Source organism: Mustela nigripes, chromosome 6 (genome assembly GCF_022355385.1).
Source record: "Mustela nigripes isolate SB6536 chromosome 6, MUSNIG.SB6536, whole genome shotgun sequence".
In the NCBI taxonomy this organism is placed as follows: domain Eukaryota; kingdom Metazoa; phylum Chordata; class Mammalia; order Carnivora; family Mustelidae; genus Mustela; species Mustela nigripes.
In genome coordinates this window covers 37,794,370-37,816,672 of record NC_081562.1, presented here as the reverse complement: position 1 = coordinate 37,816,672, position 22,303 = coordinate 37,794,370, and the positions used below count along the sequence as shown (strand labels likewise).

Sequence of the window (22,303 nt, the reverse complement as noted above, 5' to 3'; positions counted from 1 at the left end):
GTGGGGTAGGTATCCTTCTCACTCAGCTTCTTTCCCTTTTCCAGACACATTCAAGGATAGAAGCAGTGGAATGAGAGGAGGTAAAGACAATGTTTCAGTGGTTACCTGACTTTTTGATGCTCAGAGAAAGGGAAGGTAGCGGAGAAGGGCGGGAAACAGGAAATGTCCCTGAGTTAACGCACAACACCTAATGATTTTGTTTCCTTAATAACCTGCTACATTAAAAATAATGTATATTGAATGGCAGTGTCTGAAACAGTATCTTTAAGAAATTATTTCTGTTAGCAAAGCAAGTCAATAAGCTTAATTACAATGCATCTGGTTTGAAAGCCAACTAACTAGTTTTATATATTGAAATCAGTCACTGAGGGAAACTCTCCTTTTACTACTTTTTAGCTGCCAATATGTATATCAATACTGAATACACTGAAATGTATAGTTCAATAAGCATATGTCTTCCTAACAATTCTAAATATTGCTTTCCTAAAAGAAAATCGATGTCTGTAAACATCTGAACATTTGACATTAAATAAACAAAATAGCCTGACAGATGATGAAATTGTGAATATTTTGCTTGTAAACTCACATTTATGTATCCACTGTAAAACATCTTTCAAAATTAAATGTAAGAATTTGATAGTCAAATACTTTCTGGAATCTTACAATAAGTTAACAAATGTAAATCTTACTATCACTGGTAATTCAATGAAAAAATATTTTATCTCCTACAGAATGGAAATATTTTATGAAATATGAAATGTTTCTTTTTCTCATTAGTAGATCATTATAACGAACTCGACTAAAGATGGAATAAACATTCTGAGGTTTTCTTTTTTTTTTCCTAAGTTTTAGCTTAACAGGGTCCAATTTTCATTATATACTAAATTCAAGTTTAGGGAAAATTCATTTACATAGTCACATGTTCAAATGTGTGGCTACCTCAGTCTGTTTTTATACTTGGCTATGCAGATATTATAAAGCCATAATTATAATAATAAGCAATTTCATTAAAAACAATTTTATTACCACAATGAGTAAATCAACATTTTAAATGGACTCTTTATTACCCAAGTTCATCCTTTCTAAGATGAAAATATGAGTATCAAGTATGATTCAGTGGCTGTCCTACTTTCCATCAGTAAGTCATGGAAATCTTAAAAATTCCTCCCTCGGCTGTAGTCATGTGCCAAAATTAATTAAAGCAAATGAACATTCTAAATGAATCTCTTCCTCTTAACTATTGTTTGAGTAATTGCCTATGCTTGACAAGGTATTTTGCATGAAATATCAACAATGTGATTTGAATCATATAATTACAAACTCTTCAACCATAGTAACTAATAAATTATTGTCCTCTCATGGGACTATCTTCAGACATTTAAAATATTTATTATTTAGAAGTTCTACCGAATAATTATGGTGTCTTTATAATTTTCTAAGACCTCAAATTTCTTCCAACTTTATGATTTGGCTATTTTAATTTTTACTGAAATATAATTGACACAAATCTTTGTCGTTTGTGGAGAAAGGACATATATATATATATATATATATATATATATATATATATATTAATCTTGTTTAGGAAAGTCTAATTTACTTAGCTAATGTCTAGCAATCCCAATTCTCTCAGTGTATAGTGGCAGTTGGCTAGTCTCTATCCTGGACACAGAGGTAATTACTGTCCCGTCTGTGAGGAAACGGAATGATTTTCAAAGAAATGTAAGAGAACGCAGTTATAATTCACTTTCTGAAATAAGGAGTAAAAAAATATCTGGCAGTCATGCAGGTGGTCATAAAGAAAATTTAACAGAATATTTTTTCAGTTAGAAACTCTAGGAGGTAGGATTCTTTAATTTTGCTACACAGCCAGTAACCTTTCCCACGTTGATTTCATATGGGCTTATAGTCCACAAGTATTCTTTAGAAAAATGTATGTGGCGCTGTCATCCTTGTTATGACCACATGCCTGTACTGTTATCCCAAAGTGGATAGGACCTGAAAATTGTTTAGGAAATGATTTCTACAAAATCAGTGAGCGAGAAGTTATCTGTTCTACTAGATGTTCCAGAAAGACTAAGTCCCCTCTTCTTTCTTCACGTTAAATAAAGAGGGTCAATACAGCACTTAACATCGGAAAATACACATCTGTCCACTGCCATCAAGGCGATGCTTCTTGTTGGCTCTTCAGACCTCCATGAATTCTCTGTCACCAGTGTCCCTGGTCACTGGCCCCACCCTTCTAGAAGCAAGACTGAGAAGGAGAAAAGGATGTATCCCTGTTGGCCCCATTGCTGATTACAGGAAACAACGTGAAGAAAATGCAGTTCAAAAGGTTTCCAAGTATCGGGCTTAATAAATATTTGGCATCTTTGGGACGCCTGGGTGGCCCAGTTGGTTAAGCAGCTGCCTTCGGCTCAGGTCATGATCCCAGCGTCCTGGGATCGAGTCCCACATCCGGCTCCTTGCTCAGCAGGGAGCCTGCTTCTCCCTCTGCCTCTGCCTGCCATTCTGTCTGCCTGTGCTCGCTCTCTCCCACTCTCTCTGATAAATAAATAAAAAATCTAAAAAAAATGAAAAATAAAAAATAAATATTTGGCATCTCTTATATAATCAACAGGCAGACAGGAGGAAAACAAAGTAGTCTGGAAGACAAGATTACCTGTAATAGTTTTTTTTTCCTCCAGCTAGCATAGCTGGCATTCTCCCCAATATAGCTATTTGTTGAAAATGGTGTTGCTGCCTCTAGGACTAACTTACTAAGAAAAGGACTAAAGGCATATTTGAATAGACATGCATATTTGTGATAGATTCTGAAACACATTTGCTAAAGCTTGATCTTAAAAATACTAAATTATTCTAGTAGAGGCTGAAATTTTCTGCAAATGTCGTAACTCTTTCAGTGATATAATGCCAATTATGCAATGATTAGTAACTAAAATTTTTATGCGGTCTCTTGGAAATTTGGATTACAAATATATGAGAGGATATAAAACTAAGCCACAATGTATTGTCTTATGTTAAATGAAGGAAAGGAAGAACTAAAAGGCAAAAATTTTGAATAATGTTGTTGGTACACATGGAACACTGATATGAATAGGGATTATGGAAATGGGAACCATGATGCAATTTTCCAATTATTTTGGTTCATTACTGATAAATAGTGAAATAATGTTTCATTGTTTCCACATTTCAGAATGTTCTGAAATACTGTCCAAAGCAAGGGGAATTAGAACTGGCCTAGCATCAGGAAACTTTGCTGTTACTAACTCAGGCACTAACTAGCTTGAAAGACAACTTAAACTTTCCAGTTCTTATTTTCTTATCTATAAAACTACAGTTATAATAGATTAAGACTCCAAAGGGCTCCGTTTTAGAGAACTTACCAACGCCCTGCATTTATAAAATTTGCAATGCCTATTCCTTGAAAAATGATTCATAATTTTATAAGAGTTGCAATCACAAGATCCACTAAGAAGGGTATAACTCCCATAAGTCTAACTTTCACAGGAGGAGGCTCTTTCTAAGGTTCCTTTATGACCTATACACATTACTAAATTTTATGTCAGCTACAATAGTTACACACTCACCACATGAAAACCAATGTATTACATATATGCACACCCATACCAGTGTATATATTTATACAAATACATAAAAAGATTTGAAATTTTTATTTTAATTACTGGTCAGTTTTCAAAGTCAGAAACATTTTTTTTTAAGATTTTATTTATTTATTTGACAGATCACAAGTAGTCAGAGAGGCAGACAGAGAGAGAGGGGGAAGCAGGCTCCCCCCTGAGTAGAAAGCCCAATGCGGGGCTCGATCCCAGGACCCTGGGATCATGACCTGAGCCAAAGGCAGAGGCCTTAGCCCACTGAGCCACCCAGGCACCCCAGAAACAATTTTTAAATGTAAAAAGAAAAGTATTGGTTTTAATCACTGATCACCTTTCAAGGTTGGAAGCCATTTTAAGGTAAGTAAGATCTTATTCTGAACCAGAGGTGATATCAGGTTTTACCTGGGATTTGTATGAGCTCAGGGTCCCATTTTAAAATCAAGACCCATGAAAATCAAATATATGTTTGTCTTAATAAAAAGGTCATCTTAATTAATTTTTTATGCATACTACAAGTATTTATTAAATGCTCACTATTTGGCAGATACTGCAGTGGGCACTAATTTTGCTGTGATAACTGAAATCTCTGCCTTCAGCTGAATAAGATAAATGACTTTACTTAAAATCTTAATTAACCTTGATGAAAGAAATTGAAAGAGACCCACAAATTACGAATATGAAACTGTGGTATACCCCCACCCACGGGACCTCTAATGTAAAAAACAGAATTGGTGTTATAAAAATCGTTAGTTTACGGCACATACTTATCACTGTTCATTGATGCGTGAATGGTTTGCTTTCATCAATTTCCTTTTGCACATACACACACACATACACACATATAATAAGCACTCATAAATCTCCTAATAAGACAAAAGCTAGGATTAAAACTATACCCCCAAACCCTGTACTAATTACCTTGCCTCTCCCAAAAGAAATAAGTAGGGCATTAATGAAAGGTTAGATAAATTGACCAATTAATCAGAAACCCAGAAACAGATCCATATGTATAGTTCAGTGTGTATTAGTACGGCAAGTCACAGAAAAAATTATGGATTATTCAATAATGGAAAAGTGAATTGAGGGAACTCGGAGGGGGAGACGAACCATGAGAGACTATGGACTCTGAGAAACAAACTGAGGGTTTGGGAGGGGAAAGAGGTGGGGGGTTGGGTGAGCCTGGTGGTAGGTATTAAGGAGGGCACATACTGTATGGAGCACTGGATGTGGTGCATAAACAATGAATCTTGGAACACTAAAAAATTTAAATTCATTTTAAAAAATAGAACATGGAATAGTTATCCTTATAAATAAAAGACAAAATCAGATGCCTACTTCATACAACATACAAAAAATAAAATCAATTCTAGATGGATTAAGAACATAAATTTCAAAAATAAAACTTCTACTTTTCGTAGAAAATATAGATGAATATCTTTTAGACATTGGGGTAGGAAATACTTCTTAAGTAAGATACCCCCCAAAATCAGTGATTATTAAAAAGATAATTAATGTGACTATTTTAAATTAAGAATTTTATTTATGAAAGACATCTTGAAGACAAGTTATAACATAGGAAATACAATGTAGGAGAACTTACATACACGATCAGCAAAAAGTCAGTAACAAGATTATGTAAAGGGCACTTGGGTGGATCAGTCGGTTAAGCAACTGACTCTTGATCTCAGTTCAGGTCTTGATCTCAGGGTTGTGAGTTCAACACCTGTGCTGGGCTCCATTTTGGGCAGACTACTTAAAAAAAAAAAAAGAAAAGAACAGAATACATATAAAAAATCTTTTAAAAAATAAACATAGGGGATGCCTGGGTGGCTCAGTGGGTTAAGCCGCTGCCTTCGGCTCAGGTCATGATCTCAGGGTCCCGGGATCGAGTCCCACATCGGGCTCTCTGCTCAGCAGGGGGCCTGCTTCCCTTCCTCTTTTTGTGATCTCTTCCCTTCCTCTCTCCTACTGTGATCTCTCTCTGTCAAATAAATAAATAAAAAATCTTAAAAAAAATAAAATAAATAAAAAATAAACATAGGGATGCCTGGGTGGCTCAGTGTGTTAAGCCGCTGCCTTCGGCTCAGGTCATGATCCCAGAGTCCTAGGATCCAGTCCCGCATCGGGCTCCTTGCTCAGCAGGGAGCCTGCTTCTCTCTCTGCCTCTGCCTGCCTCTCTGCCTGCTTGTGTGCTCATTCTCTCTGACAAATAAATAAATAAAATCTTTAAAAAAAAAAAAATCAGGCAAGTAAAAATTGCCTGATTTTAAAAAATAAGCATAAATCAGTTAAAAAAATACATGAACAGATATTTAACAGAAAAAGAAACATAATGGCCAATAATTATAAGAAGAGGCATTAAATAATGTAGTGATCACTTAAATGCAAATGATGACTACGACGAGATGCTATTTTAGTATATTCAGTTAGTATAAGTTTAAATGTCTCCTATGCCAAGTTAGAGGTAATGTGGATACACAACTTCTGTATTACTTGTTAGGGTATAAACTGGAGCAACCAAACTTAAAAACAGTTTGGCATTATTTCTTAAAGTTGAATATTTTTTACACCTTATGATCCAGAAACTCCAAATCTAGATATGAACCCAAAAGAAGTCTTGTTCATGTGACAAGAAGTGCAGGTATGTTAATAGTAGCACGTGGAAACAATTTAAATGTTCATCAATGAGAGAGTGAATTAACAAAAGATAGTACATTTATACAATGGAATATCACACAACAGTCAAAATAAGTGAACTACAGTAACACCATAGAGTATGAGTGGATCTTAGGAGTAGAATATTAAGTGAAAAAAGGACATCCCCCAAAGATTTCAGCAGCATGATACCTTTTTATAATATTTTAAATAGAATTAAAATAAATACACATGAGGGGCACCTGGGTGGCTCAGCTGGTTAAGCATTTGCCTTCAGCTCGGGTTGTGAGCTCGGTATCTAGGATGGAGGCCCACGTTGAGCCCTGGATAGGGGCTCCCTGCTCAGCGGGGAGTCTGCTTCTGCCTCTCCCCCTGCCTTCCCCCCCACCAGCTTATGCTCACTTGCTCCTTTTCTCTCCCTCTCAAATAAATAAGTAAAATCTTAAAAAATAATAAAATAATATTTTTGAGGAAAATACACAAACATGCAGCCCATATAAAAAACAAGGAAATGATGAATACAAGATGTCATGGTCAGCAGTCAGCCCTACATCTTGTATGAAAGAAAAAGGGCAGGAAGGAGAGAAAGAAGGAAGGGAGGGAGGAAGTTAATGATCACCTTGCATATATTTGAATTATAAGTGATACTAATATGCAAATCACACCCAAGGGATAATAGCAGGCTGCTTAAAAAATGACAATTTGCAACTTAACATTCACTTGAGATGGCTTGTACAAATGGACTTGTCTGCACATATGTTGGCAGTACTGATGCAAGAAAAGGCTAAATGACTTGTTCACTGAAAAAAAAAGTTGTCAACCAAAAATAGAAGTTCTGACTTCCAGCCCTGTGATCTCAACAGAAGACAGGATGTTCACTTTATCTAACTGATATAAAATACAACTTCTCTGAGGACTCCATTATTTTGAACTCCTATGTAGGTACATGTAATTACAAGCTTCTAGAATTATGAACTGTTTATCATTTGTCACAGCAAATAGAAAGTCTGAGCTGAGTATTTACCCAACAGTGGATGCTAACAGCCTTCAGAGTCATTACAGACTATTTGTGAGGTTCTGTTTAGATATCTTTAAGATCAATGACCCATTAGCGCAATTACAGTCTAAGATGGTTCCTGCCACACAGAACCCCGTTCTCGCTACCAGAAAGTGACCTGTTGATGTTATAAACGCTCCTCACATTGTTACAAATGTGTCTTTCCCGAGAAAGCTGCAGAAATATAACTTAAAGATTCCGTTTCCCATGAGTTAGTCATTCCGTTTTTGCAATTTCCTGTGATAAAATTATAATTATATTCTTCGAAAAACTCAATAAAATGAGTATACTTATTTTTCTCATTATTTTTGCAGTTTAAAAATCTCCATCATATCTGTCTTCCTTACACCAATAATACATGGCCTCACAGAGTCACATATTCCTACCACCCATAGATGCTCAGCCTTCTATAATTCCATGTCATTTTTGTGAAGAAAAGCATATGTCACTTGCTATGCAATTACAGATTCATAAAACTGGGAGGATCTTAGAGAGGGAGACCAGCTGAGTTAAGTAGTACATCTCATCTCCACTGATACCAGAATCTTTCATTAGGGAGTAGTCTTCATTTCCTGGGAGGTGGAGCGGGAGCCTAGATCATGGGCCCTTTTGAGAATCGGATAAAGTTATGGTGTTATCCCAAGAAAAACGCAGCCATGTGTGTAAGGGTTCATGCCATGTTTTGCTTTTGACATTGAGTTAGTTTTATTAAGATTATGTGATTCTTCTCTTGTAAAAATGAATGGCTGCTGTCTGGAAAATTAATCAAATTAACCAAACCATATAAAAAGAAGAAAATTCTGTGTCTGCTTAAATATATATTTCAATGAGAAGCTTGTTTGATTTGGAAGAAGTTAAAGTTTGGAGTGATCTTTTACACGGAAATATTTGTGTCATTTTTAGTATTCAGTCAGTTCTGAGTCTGTTTTAATACCAGCAAGGGCACAAAGTTGCCGCCTGCGGCACTTTCAAAAGCAAACAGAATTAAGCTCCATTATGGCAGAACAGACTTATGTCAAGACACCTGAACTTCCTTCAAGACACTTCAAGTTGAATTTAGGTCCTACCAAATCCTGTGTCCTTAAGGCAAAATAAGTTATTTTTGGGAAAGGTTGGCATCAACAATGCAGCCTCTGTCAGCAAAGAAAGACGTTTGAAATCTTTTTTTTTTTTTTTTTTTTTTTTTTAATTTAAATCATCTATGCAGAAGTAACCTTTAAGAGTTTTGCAGTCTTTTCAGTTGCTCTGGTTCTTTCCCATGGTTAAACTGACAAGGCTTTCTCATTTTCAACTCCCGTTCCCCTCACAAATATCCTTGCTTCAGCTCTGGAAAGGTCACAAGTTTTCAGCTCTAATGTCTCCTTCCAAAATGGCAGACATTTCTAGCAGCTATCATACAGTGTCTCTGGAATCTGATGACTAGCCTCCTTCTTACAGCCATTTTAGATGTTACTACAAGAAAGTCTAGCTACAAATGAACCTCTCTTGTCAAGCTGTTCTAAGGTACCAGGAAAAATAAATCCGATACTTAAAAAATGAATAAAGTGAAATTTCTAACCCAAGTTCAACCGAGTGCATTAACACTTATCCTTGGGAAAGCCAAAAAAAAAAAAACACCCCAAAACAAACAAACAAACAAACAAACAAAACCTTTGACAGTAAAGAGAACACAGTTTGCTCCATTTCTAAATAAAACCTTAGAAAGTTATAGGTTCTAGGCTACGGCTTTGAAATTATTGGGCCACTTTTCCCAGAGCAGGCAAGATATCTTTTAGGATAATCGTCAGAGTCTTTGACACTAATGCCTGCTGATGTTGAAAAGTAATAAATCTCCATAAAAAGTAAAAGCTCTGTCTTCTTCTCCAGAGTAATCGAGCTGGATGTTGAACCCAGAAACTCCAAATGCTACCCCCACATGCACTCTGAATATGAAGAGTTTTCTTCCATCTGGAGTTCTGCAGAACAAAGAAACTTTTTACCGTTGGAACAACTTGGGTCTTTAAATTACCCATGGGGTAACACACACACACACACACACACACACACACACACACACGGACTTCAATAGGACCCTCAGCACTCACATGATAGATAAAAATCAGAGCTTTACCGAAACAATCAGACTTTACACTAATTGCATGCCAAACAGCTATTTTCACCATAACGGGTTTCAAAATAGTAGCAAAATGTCAGAGTTCAGGAATAGGTTATAGCAAATGAACAGAGGCACTCTTTGAGATTTTTGTTGTTCTTGTAGTTCTGAGCAACCCACCCGTTCAGACATTTCTAGAGTACCTGATTTGATCAAGCTTTCCCCGATTATTTATGGTTCCTTTGGCTTGGAGACATGTCAAGACACGCGGGGACAAATACAAGTTTTGGTAAAGAACATAAAAATTCTCTATCGTGCGATGAATCTTCAGGATGCTCAGAAATAAGATTTATTGACTTCATGCTCTTCTTGGCAGGAAACATATCACACAAGGAACAATCTAGCTTTCATGTCCTATCACATTTGGCAGTGCAAATAAAATCAAGGGAAATGTATAAGAGCCATCAAGCTTTCTTTCGTCATCTGCCAACTTAAGCTAAATTCAATATGAGCAGAAAGATACATGTAAACATATGTCAGACACATTTTTTGTTAATTCCCTTGAATGTAATACTATTCTAGATGCCATTATATAACAGATTGATAATTTTACATAATGAACCCATGCCATTCTGTCCATGTTTAAAGTAAAACATTAAAAACATATTTTTCCATGAAACTTTTGCACACAAATGGAAGGGAATAAAAATAAGGCATATAAATATAAATTCTGTACTATATATATGTATATGTAAGTATATAAATAAATTATTAAAGCATACAAATATATTTGCTTTTACTTTACCGACAACATGACATTAAGTCAAAAACTCTTGTGCAAAAATGGGTCGGAAATATGACCATCCAACCTCTGTTGTTGGTACAGGAAGCTTCTTACATTATAAAAGAGCCAATTGGTGGTTATTGCTAATTATCTATAATCTGCTACTTTTCACCCAGTGGTCCACATTGGTTATATCCCTTTTACTTTATCCTACCAAATAATAAATGACAAATATGTTACCCACTGTTTTTTTTTTTTTTTCTTTTGTGGTTAACAATCATCAAGTCCTTAACTTCTTGTAGAATGACAAGGTTTCCAGATTCCTTACTACACTGGTTTATTCTAAAACCACTCCAGATTGTCAAGATATTTTTTTAAATGTGAGCTTCCTATTGAGAAAAAGATTTTTCACTTGTTTGGACAATTAATAACTACAGAACAATTATTCTTTGTATTTATAACTAATGTTTCTATTAGAACACAATAAAATTTTATTGTCTTGTCACTAAAACCACTGATTTTTTCACCAGAGTAACTACCATTTCTTGCCTGCTTCTTCTTTTAGCTATACTTCTAGTTATACTGTGTTAGCCTAAGTATTTTATACCTTTTAGTCTCATTTGATTTAACCTTCCCAACAGCCCCACAAAGTTATTATTGTCTTCCTTTATGTTAAAAAAAGGATAAACCTGGGCACCTGGGTGTCTCAGTTGGTTAGGCATTTGCTTTCAGCTCAGGTCATGATCTCAGGATCCTGGATCGAGTCCCGCATCGGGCTCTCCGCTCAGTGGGGAATCTGCTTCTCCCTCTCATTCCGCCTCTGTGCTCTCTCAGTATCTCTCTCTCTCTCAAATTAATAAATAAGAATATTTGGGGGGGGGACACCTGGGTGGCTGCCGTTAAGTGGCTGCCGTCTGTTCAAGTCATGATCCCAGGACCCTGCCTCGGGCTCCTTGCTCAGCAGAGAGCCTGTTTCTCCCCCCCACCCTCTCCCTGCCACCCGGCCTACTTGTGCTCTCTATCTCTCTGTCAAATAAATAAATAAAATCTTTTTAAATAAAATAAAATAAATTTCAAAAAATCATTTTTTTTTTAAAAAAGGATACACAAAACCAAGAACACAGAAGTTAAGTAATGAGTACAGCAAGAGCATATCATTAAAGGGCTAAGCAATGATTTGAGTCCAGGTTGTCAGAATTCGTGGTCAGTGCTCTGTAGGACTCCATATTCTTGCCATTGTCCCAATACACAACGCAAAGCCATGATTCCACATCAGTCTGCCGCCCTTCATTCCTTCCTTCCTACCTTTTTCTTTCTTCCTTTCTCAGCTGCTTCCTTCCCTTCCACTCTGCCTTCCTCCCACTCTCTTTTCTCCTCCTACCTATCCTTACTTCATCTCTTCTTGTCAATACTGATCCACATACGTGTTTTCTTTCTTTTTTTTTAAGATTTTATGTATTTATTTGACAGAGAGAGATCACAAGTAGATGGAGAGGCAGGCAGAGAGAGAGAGAGAGAGAGGGAAGCAGGCTCCCTGCTGAACAGAGAGCCCAACGCAACACTTGATCCCAGGACCCTGAGACCATGACCTGAGCCAAAGGCAGCGGCTTAACGCACTGAGCCACCCACGCGCCCCCACATACGTGTTTTCCTAAGGTAATTATAAATCTGTATTCTGCCATACCGCCCACCATTAGTTTTCTCATAAAGCTGATTAAACGTACTTCCCACATTTTCATCCACACAGTAGATTAAGATGTACAGAACGGCACCAAAAACAAACATGTGTGTCATAATGGTATGTCCCAGATGGCCATGGCAGTAGGGTACAATGGCTCTGTTAATTTTGTTTTCATGATTAACGTTGGGGCAATGAGTAGGTCCATTAGTCTTACGGGTTTTCTTAAATCTAGCCTATAGAAACTTGACACTTCTCCCCCAACCCTGTTTTCCATTTCCTGACTTAACCAAAACACTGGACCTAGGGATAATTTGGGAGTCTACTCTTCAATTACAATAGCATCCTCTGATTGGATGCCAGACTCTGTACTCTGTGACTTTACATACAAGATCTCTAATTGTCAGAATCACTTCAAGACTGTTGGTATCATTCCATTATTAAAAATTAACGAATAAAATATTACAGAGGACTGAAATAAGTAGCCAAGTTGGGATTCAAACATTGGTCATTGACTTGACTACAACACTGCTCTAATGAGGTTGCTGCCACCCCCCCCCCCCCCCCCCCCCCCCCCATCCGCCCCCCCCCCCCCCCCCCCCCCCACACACACACACACCTCCCCCCATCTGACAGAATGCATAACAGTGACAGTTAATACATTCCTGGTGGGAGGCATTGTGGTGGTAATTCCTAATCTATAAATCCCTTCAGGGAAAGAATCTCACTGGAGACTAAGAGCCATTGATTAGCAGACTGATACATTCTAAATATCTCTTCTAAGTGGCTTATAACTTTAAGTATATAAAACAAAGAAATTCCTTTATAAGGCAACAATGTAAGACTTAGATAGGGTGGGAGGTGGTGCTGGAGGGTTAAGGAGCTCCACCCTCAGGGAGAAAAAAAAAAATGAGAATAGGAGCAAATGGAAAATAATCTAGTAGCAAAATCCATGACCTAAGTGTCTCAATTTAAAATTAATGAGTCACCTAATGGGCATAGGTACTTATAGTGGTTATCAATTTTAATTTCATATAGTTTTAAAAAGATTTACCCTAGCTTACCAAAAATAACAACATAGACTTTTGATTTACAGCAGTTAAAGGGTTGCTTGCTACAGCTTATAACATTTACCCAAGCTAAATTTGGCTTGATAGTTGTGTATTATCAGTCAGGATGGCTTGAATTATGTTGTGGTACTGTAACCCCAAAATCCTGGAGGCTTAAAGTAACAAAGGTGTATTTCTTGCTCAGGCTACTTGTTTGCAAAAGCTTGGCTAAAGCCCATATTTCTCATTTTCTCCCTCTGCAACCCAGGCTGATTGATCCTTTATCAGGTAAAACATCACTAGTCCCATGGTAAAGGGGAAGGAACACAACATATCACGCACTGACTCAAAGGCTTCACCAAGGCAATGGCACATATCACTTCCATTCACATTTTCTTCGCCAAAGCAGTTGTCATAACCACATCCTGCTTTAAGGAGTTTGGGGAAATCCAACTGTAACATGTGCTAAGAAGGAGAGGAGAACTGGAATGTTTTCCAACAATCCTACTGACTCTCACAGAAGGATTCCATATGGAGTTGGATTACTTTCTTAATCTACAGTTCTACTACATTAGAGCATACTAGCACACAGCATCTGGTGACTGGCCAAGCAAGGCAGTCTTTGGTGACTATGTCATTTGGTTCTGCATTTTTGGTTCTTACATGAATATGATAGTCATATGTGGGAGCAAGTCATCGCCACAGACCGCTCTCAGCAGCACATCAAATATCGGATCAATGAGCATATCACCCTGGAAATCAGGAATCCTGAATGTTGCAAAACTTGGAAGATGATGGTGGCAAATAAACTCATTCTGTTTTTTATTATTTTAGTTTCAGAAAGAATTTCTTTGAATTTTGTTGCAGAAATTGGACATCCCTTTAAAATATGACCACTCAGATACTATTGATTTCTTTCTCTGAGGCGCAAAGAACATGAAGTGGCAGGGAAAATTTCATCTCTTGGCAATCGAGCTATTTGAATTCAATCCAAGTTCACCCTCCAGTTCTCATGGGAAATTCTCTTATCCGAAGTCAACATTTTATAATCCCTATATTTCAACCCTATATTTCTTTTTATTTCAATTTATAAACTTAGGTCACTCAACCTAAATAGTAGAGTGAGGAACTAAAACTTGAAGAAGCCACTTAAAATCCCAGAAATGGTCCTTACTGGGAATATATCAGTACCATAAAATTTTATTTCATCTCTCATTCAAAAAGTTCTGTGAACTTTCTCTTGTCAGCCAGTGTCTCTCACTATGGGAGAGCAGAAGCATGTGGCAGTTCATTTACCAGCCATGCACTTCAAAATTACTTGCACAGAATAGGTGCAATTTAATTATTAATCAGGTCCTTTTAAGATCTTTCAGCAAGAAAACACAATATCAAGGTACATGAGTATTGCAAACTACTCTCTGTATTCTGTGGCTAAAGCTGTGTATGGACTGGCATTCAAGTGAAACTCATTAATAGATCGAGGTTTTTTCTAGTTATACACACACATGGTCTTGCTTCAGTCCTGAGCTCAACATGATTTTGTCCATCTTTATTAGAGATCACAGAAGAAGAGTTACAAACAGAAAACATCAAGAAAACAGCAAAAAAAAACAAAATAAAATTTCATTAAACCATTTCTCCCCTATAAATACTGCCCATAGGCCAAGAGTTGATTTAGTGGTCGCATCCAAATGTAAAGCAAAACATGGGATTGGAACAATAACTACTGTTACACTTGTGTAAGGCAATTCAAAAAAATTGGCCATTGATTGTCCTGCCTTTTTTTTTTTTAAAGATTTTATTTATTTATTTGACAGACAGAGATCACAAGTAGGCAGAGAAGCAGGCAGAGAGAGGAGGAAGCAGGCTCCTTGCCAAGCAGAGAGCCCGATGCGGGGCTCGATCCCAGGACTCTGGGATCATGACTTGAGCTGAAGTCAGAGGCTTTAACCCACTGAGCCACCCAGGCGCCCTGTTTTTTTTGTTTTGTTTGGTTTGGTTTGGTTTTTTTTTTTAGCAAAATTAGGATTTTACGGTCTTCTTGACAATGACCTGCACCTGTTTTCGCTCTGGTAAGCCCGACAAAGGGCTACCTGTCATGACAAACACATAACTTTCACACTGGGAAGTATTAACTAGCAAACATCCCTGAAAAATCAAATAATTTAATCATAGAGATTCTGAGCATAATTTGAGTAAGAATAATACCTGAATTATAATTGAATAAGAATAAGAACAAGAATTGAATAAGAAACTGTAACTTCAAAGGTTTCACGACAGTATAATAGTATCCAAGAGACCAAGAGGGAAAGGATCCTTGACTCCAAAAAATTTAATTTTCACATATTTGCTGTTGTACATCGTCGTACTTCCTAGCTGCCCTTTTCTTTCCTGGCTTGTGGATTCACCTGTCTGGCAACATGGGTTCATGTTTTACATTTTTATTGAAGACCTTGTTACTACATGGAGATACAATACAATTCTATGATTCAGAATTGTTGAATACATATTGCTATTTTTACTGTGACTTCCCAGTTAATGTACAGTGACATAATGAGAATAACAAGGAACATTCCAAACTTAAGTATGAATGATATCATAAAACTAGTGTGGAATATGAGTCAAGATGAAGTGATGAAAACAGTTTCTGTATAACATGCATGGCCCTTCAGGACAAAATTATTATAAGGACCTTACTGTGAACCTAAAATTAAATCTCATTAGTCCAAATTTATAAAATGTAAGGCAGATAAATTACATCACCTATTTCCCTCCAAAATTATTGGACTGCCCGTAGTTCAGTTACAGATTTCCGTGGATCACTAATGATACACACAGAACGCTTTACCACAGATGGGGTTTGGAAGTTATGTTTCTAATGCCAATATAATGTCTTCATATTTATTTTCTTTTTTACATTTATTCTCTTTTTCCTTAATAAACTCTTTAAAGAAAAAGGCCTGTGCATTTGTTTGAACACATACCCATAACACAACTGTGTTCAACTGACTTTGGAGAGGATGACAGTAGATAATTTATTATTGGGGGCTTCTAGTGGAGCAAATATGCTGGATTTAGGGACTTTAGATTCTAAGTAGTTATTAAATAATGAATTATTACTTAGAACCTGATGGGGAAGAAATGATGGATAGGCTACATCTCCAGACCCAGCCTCTCCTCCAGGCTCAAGCCTCAGATGCCTACCAGACTCCTACTTGGATGCCGGAAAAGCATCATCAACTTACTCTTGTCCACAAGAGAGCCCTTGGACAGTCCAAATTTGGTCCAGCTGCAAAGATTCCTACCCAGTTATGTAACCATTCACCCAACAGTTCAAGCTGAAACCTTGATTGAGACCTGTCTCTCTCACCTGTGTACCCAGCGCATGAACAATTCCTGTTAACTTGACTTCCAAAAAGCACACCTTGAACCTGACGACTTACACTGTTAACCATGCAAGCTGCCATCATCTAGCCTCTCACTCGATCTGCTCATGACTTTGTTCCTGCAATCTCTGATTTCTTCTCTTGCCCACACACTTGTATTCTCTCACAGCAGTCAGAGGACCCTTTTAAAAATCCAGTCAGGTCAGGGCAAAACTCTCCAAGGGCTTTCTCCCATGCTTAGAATGAAATCCACTGTCCCAACCTTAGCATGCAAGGCCTTATGTGATCTGATCTCTGGCTGCCTCTGGGAAGTCTACCTTGCTTATTTTACTGCAGACGGTCTGGTTTGGGGGACATTCCTTCTATGGACTCAGATCATTCTTGGTTTTTGCACTTGTGGTTTCTTCTGCCTGAAAAACTCTACCTCACTTATATTTGTGACGTGCTCAATTACTTCAGTTAGGCTATTTTCTCACCACCTCAACTCAATTAGGTTATTTTCTTACCACCTCAACTTAACAGAACTTTACTCCTACCTCCCCTAATCCTGCTTTATTAATTTCCATAGTTTTGTCACCCTCTGACATTGTATTGCATATTTATTTAATCATATTCTCACTGGAAAGTAAATTCCATGAAGATAGATACTTCACATTGATCATATGCCAAACTCCCAGTGAGGAGAGTTATATATTTGATGTGTCCTATTCTTCAGTTAGTTCTGCGGAGAGTAAAAGAGATGATAGAATATCTAAAAATGAAAATCGGCCATCAAATCTCAGAGGAGTAGCACTCTGTGAAGGAAGAAAAGTGTGTGTAGGGAATCTAACCTTGATCTACAGAGTAACTACAGAAATTTACCTCAGAGAGGCCCACAGGGTTTTCACATAGTCATACCTTTCCCACTGAGCAGCCGGTGGCCAAGAACTCACACACTTTGAGAAATTTCCTTTCAGCTTTTGGTTAAATCCACAGTTTTGAACTTGGAGACACAATTATGGTTATTTACTTAAGCTGTGTTCATTATAAAGAACACTTCAATAGCAAACAACTTTACCTGATATTTAGCACAAGCTTAGTTTAAGTCAAATCTCAGCAAAATCCAAACTGTAACCACACTGGATAGGCTACAGTTTAAACTTGTAGTGAAAGAGGTTTTGTATGTCTCTATCTTAGTCCCCTAGGTCTTTCCTGTGTGGTGACTGTTAGCATTGTTGAGGTAAAAATAAATGCATTAGCTACAGGTAGAACTGCAAAGAGAAAGGGAAGTTGATAACAATATTCCTTGTCAAGTGTATGTCCTTCACCAGAACAAACTCTCCGGATTGTCACTGGGTTCAACTGACTTTGGAGAGGATGACAGTAGATAATTTATTATTGGGGGCTTCTAGTGGAGCAAATATGCTGGATTTAGGGACTTTAGGTTCTAAGTAATTATTAAATAATGAATTATTACTTAGAACCTGATGGGGAAGAAATGATGGGCTTACTTAATATTATTTTGTTCAAAAAACAATATGGCTTATACATCCCAAATGAAGTCTTTTATAACCAATTAAATTCATTAGTGGACTAGTCAATGCCACCACAAGTCAATGCAAAAATTCAGTCATTTCTACACACTTGGATATGTTAGGCTTCTTGCAACCACCAGCGAGGAAAGCATTACAAAAATTTGTTAGAAGGGCATAGCAGTCTGTTCAGAGATTTTCCATTATTTCACTAGACAGCAATGTTTGGATAATTATAACATTAGTCCGTAGGAAGTAACTCTTCCAGATTTATCTAAGATTCAGTTGAGTGTCCTTTTAAGAAAAGCTCAACCCTCACGAATTATGACTATTTTGAACTGAATTTCCATATGACTGCATGTGGCCACAAAGTAACTTAGACTACAAGTATGTAATAGTTAACCTGCTGAGGGAGTGACCTCATCGGTACCATAAGGTCAACATTTGGTTTTACACGAATGTATAAATCCTGACTGGATCTAATTTAAGAATTTAGCAGACTAAATCATATTTTATCATCTGTCCAAGGAACTAAAAACAGAAAGCTTAAATGTAGCTCCAGTCTTAACTATTCAACTGTTTGTGTGGAAAAGACATGCTTTCTCTTCAGAAGACATATGGCTAAATAGAAGTGATTAAAATTTTAGTGTCATACCTCTCGAATAGCAGTACAAAACTCACTCTGAAGCACTTTTTTGAGGGATTGTAGCTTGTGCACTGGTACTTCTCCAGATTCCTGTAGTTTTTCCAGTAATTCAATTGCTCTGGCAACATCTGAAAAAAAAAAAAAAATCAAAATAGAGACATCTAGAATCAACTGTATCTCATCAGCAAAGTACTATTATTCCAGTTGAATGGTGCAATGAAAAACAAGTGGAATGAATTGCAAAACCACAACTTAAAATTCATAGCTTATTGATCTAATCTTTTGGTAAAAAGTCATTTTAATTTGTTCTACACAATTCGTCGCTGAATATGCCTTCCTCGGTGGCATTTCATGTATGTTATTTCTGTCACACACACTAGTTTGAATATTCTCTTAGCAAAGAAGAGTAGGAAACATGCCTTTTATTGACACCCAATAACAAAATAAGTCCTGTAAATTTTGTCTCTGAGATGCTGTTTGCAGTCTGACTCTTCCTTTCCCATACTATATTTATCACATCGGCAATTTTACATTTATTAGTGTCATGATTTGATCAATGTGCATTTCTTCCACTTACTGATAAACTCTTACAGGGTAGGAACTTCTCTAAGTTTGGCCACCTTTGCATCCCCAGAGTCTGGTATAATATAGTGACTAAATATCTGATGAATTAATTAATTAACTAATGGGCTCTATCCATTTAACTGCTTCTCTATTATTCTAAGCCCACATCATTATCTCCTCTCTGTTCAGACAGAGTCATTCCTTCTCCTCCAATCTCTTCATAAGGTCCATAAGGTTATCTTCCTAAAGAATCTGATCATGTACCTACCTACCAACTTTTAGAACAGTACCAAGCAAAAGAATTTTCTGTAACAATTAAGTTAAAGGCTCCTCTTGTACTTGACAACATCAAAAGTTAATGTATCAAGAACCACTGTCTTTTATACCCATAGCTTTAAAATTCCCAGCATGGTTTTGTACTGCCAAAAAAAAAAAAAAAAAAAAAAGATATGATGAAAGACCCCTTCCTTTAAAAATACTTATGGTGATCTCTTCTACTTGTTGTAGTCAATAGCTCAGTGAAGAGTCATATAGGTATTTATGTGTAAGATAGAGGGTTTTCAGTTCCTAAGGGATTAGTTCCAGAAAGCATTCCATATCCCTGCCATCATATTTTAAATTCATCCATCTATCCACCCATCCATCCATCCCCTAATTTGTGTTCCTATTAGAGCAGGCACTAAGTTTGACAGTAAGAATAAGACACACATCCCTTCCGAACTCACAGTCAAATGAGGAGACTATAACAGCATGGCTACCTATAATAAAATCATTACCTCCTTGAATTTAGGTTAGCATACATGTATGTACCTAATCAAAAAAAAATAACCAGTAAGCAACTTTAATGGAGACTCTCCCTTGAAGTATTGCCAACTAATTTTCAAGTGTGGCCCAACAAAGCAAAAATCATGAAATCGACACAACACTGCCAGTTTGAAAACTTGGTCTTTTTGTACATAAACTGGAAGTTGATGTAGTCAATTGGATAATACCAGCCATATTCACAATCAGTAAGTTACCAAGCTAAGAATTTCATGCATTTTTTACTGCACAGAAGACTCTACCTAGATGTCCACAGGTATATGGAATTCTCCACATGTTAAAAACTGAGCTCATTAATATTTTTCCTGAAGGTAGTTTTTCTCTTTCCATATTCCATAATTCCATTAATAACACCCCCACCCAGCCTGTCCTGCAAGCTAGACAATGGCAACATTGTTCACATGCACCCCCACATGCAGTTAGTCAGTGGCAGTGAAGATGCTATCTCAAATATCCCTTTTGAATGGAGCCCTTTTGCTTGATGACTTCAGAAAAGCCTTTATTATTTTTCACTTACAGAACTGAAACATCTCCCAACTGTTCTTTATGTTAGCCTTTTCTTGCTCATTCTATCCTCCACCTTGTTTCCAGAATGACTACCCTGAATGATAAACCTCATTATTATCTCCCCTACGTAACACCTTCTCTGGCTTCCCACTGCTTACAAGGTGAAGTTCAGACCAGGTAGGGTTTCACTCAAGGCCCTTCACAACCAACCGCTTCTGACTCATCTCTAAGAACTTTTCCCTGCTCATTGTTATTTTGAACATCCAAACTTTCTGTTATTCTAGGATGTGGCACAGAATTGCAACCTATATGGCTTTGCACACATCATCCCCTGTTCCTGAAACACAGTTAAGTCACTCATCCGTGCTATGCATAGGATACAGTGGTAAAGGACACAGCTGCTTGTTGTCCCTTTCATGACATTTATAGGTTTGAGGAGTCACAGACACACAGTAAAGCGGGCATGTCCTATAGAAGAATCACTACAGGTTGCTGCATGGACCTAATGAAGGCATTTATCATCATTCAGGAGGCCAGGAAGGGCCTCTTCATGGAATTAATAGGTAAGCAGGGTCTTAGGTAGGAGGTGCAGGGTGGGGAAAGGGAAACAATGTCTCCAGCAAGTCAACGCAGACTGAAGTCTGGTCAACAGAGTGTGGGGCACTCAGAGAACTGAAAAAAGTTCAGTATGGCTCAAGCTGAAAGCAAGGCAAGGGTAGCAAGAAATGAAATAGAGAGAAATCACATCATGGAAACTGTTTTAAATCATGGGGGAAGACTTGGCTTAAATAGCATCTCCTTGGCATGGCTTTTCTGATTCTCCAAGGCAGTTGAAGTTTCTCCCTTATCTGTGATCCCACAGTTCTCTTGACTCATCCGCTGTAGTAATTCCTACTCTCTGCTCTGCCTCTGTTTGCATGTCTATCTCCCTCATTTACCCTTGCAAATCTATGAGCTTCTTGAGGGGTCGGAACAATATCTTATTTGCCAATGTATCCATGGTTCAATGCAGAGTACTTGGCAAATATCAGAAGTTTAATACACACTTACCGAATGAGTGATAGATTAATTAATGAAACTAACTCAGGAAAGCAGGGGTTAGAGGTTTGTGTCTATAGGGACACATGACTTCTCATGAGACTAGACCTCCTTGGTCAAGACTGGCATGGATCTGGTATGGGAGAAGGAGGGAAGCATGCATCTCTAGGCTAGAGGCCACTGAGTAACCAACCACACTGAGGGAAAATGACCCCAACCTGAATCCTCGGGAATTCTCAACCTTGACTGCACATTATAATTTTCTGGGATACATTTAAAAATTATTAATGCCTAAGACTTCTCCCCAGCCCACCCTCCCCCCCAAATTATGCCAGAATATTCACAACACCGGTTGTGAACTACTGGTTGAGTAGTCTGGTCAACAGAGTGTGGGGCACTCAGAGAACTGAAAGGAGTTCAGTATGGCTCAAGCTGAAAGCAAGGTTGAGAACTACTGGTCTACTTGGCATGGGTATTTTTATAGCCCCTATGTGATTCTAATGTGTCCCCAGGGTTTAAAAGCTCTGATACAGACTAATGTCTCTAAACCATGAATGTATCTAGCAATCACCTGGGGGAAGTTATTAAAACATATGTTCCTGACCCTCTACCCCCACTTAGGTTAATTCAGAAGGTGTGAAAATAAGGCCCAGGAATTGGCCTTTTAAACAAACGTTTCAAGTGATTCTCTGAAGTTGTTGGTTCACAGACCCTGTTTGTTGAGAAAGTAAATAAAATGGATCTTTCAGGTTCCTATCAGTCCCCGCATTCCAGAATCCTAGCATTTCCATTATTCTTCACTACCCTGTGTAACACTGAATAGGGTTTTTCCAGGAGCCTCAGAATGACTGGTACAAGTTCATGGATATTAAGTACCACCCCATTCTAAAACAG

The 22,303-nt window shown here is 37.5% G+C and overlaps 1 protein-coding gene across 1 annotated transcript in view; it reads right to left on the bottom strand.

Annotated features, from left to right (window-relative positions):
- LIN7A (lin-7 homolog A, crumbs cell polarity complex component) overlaps nt 1–22,303 on the bottom strand; it is a 124,031-nt gene that overhangs the window by 63,396 nt on the left and 38,332 nt on the right. Inside the window, exon 2 of the mRNA XM_059402404.1 lies at nt 18,488–18,606. Within this exon, the coding sequence (XP_059258387.1) occupies nt 18,488–18,606 (119 nt within the window). The remainder of the gene's footprint in view (nt 1–18,487; nt 18,607–22,303) is intronic.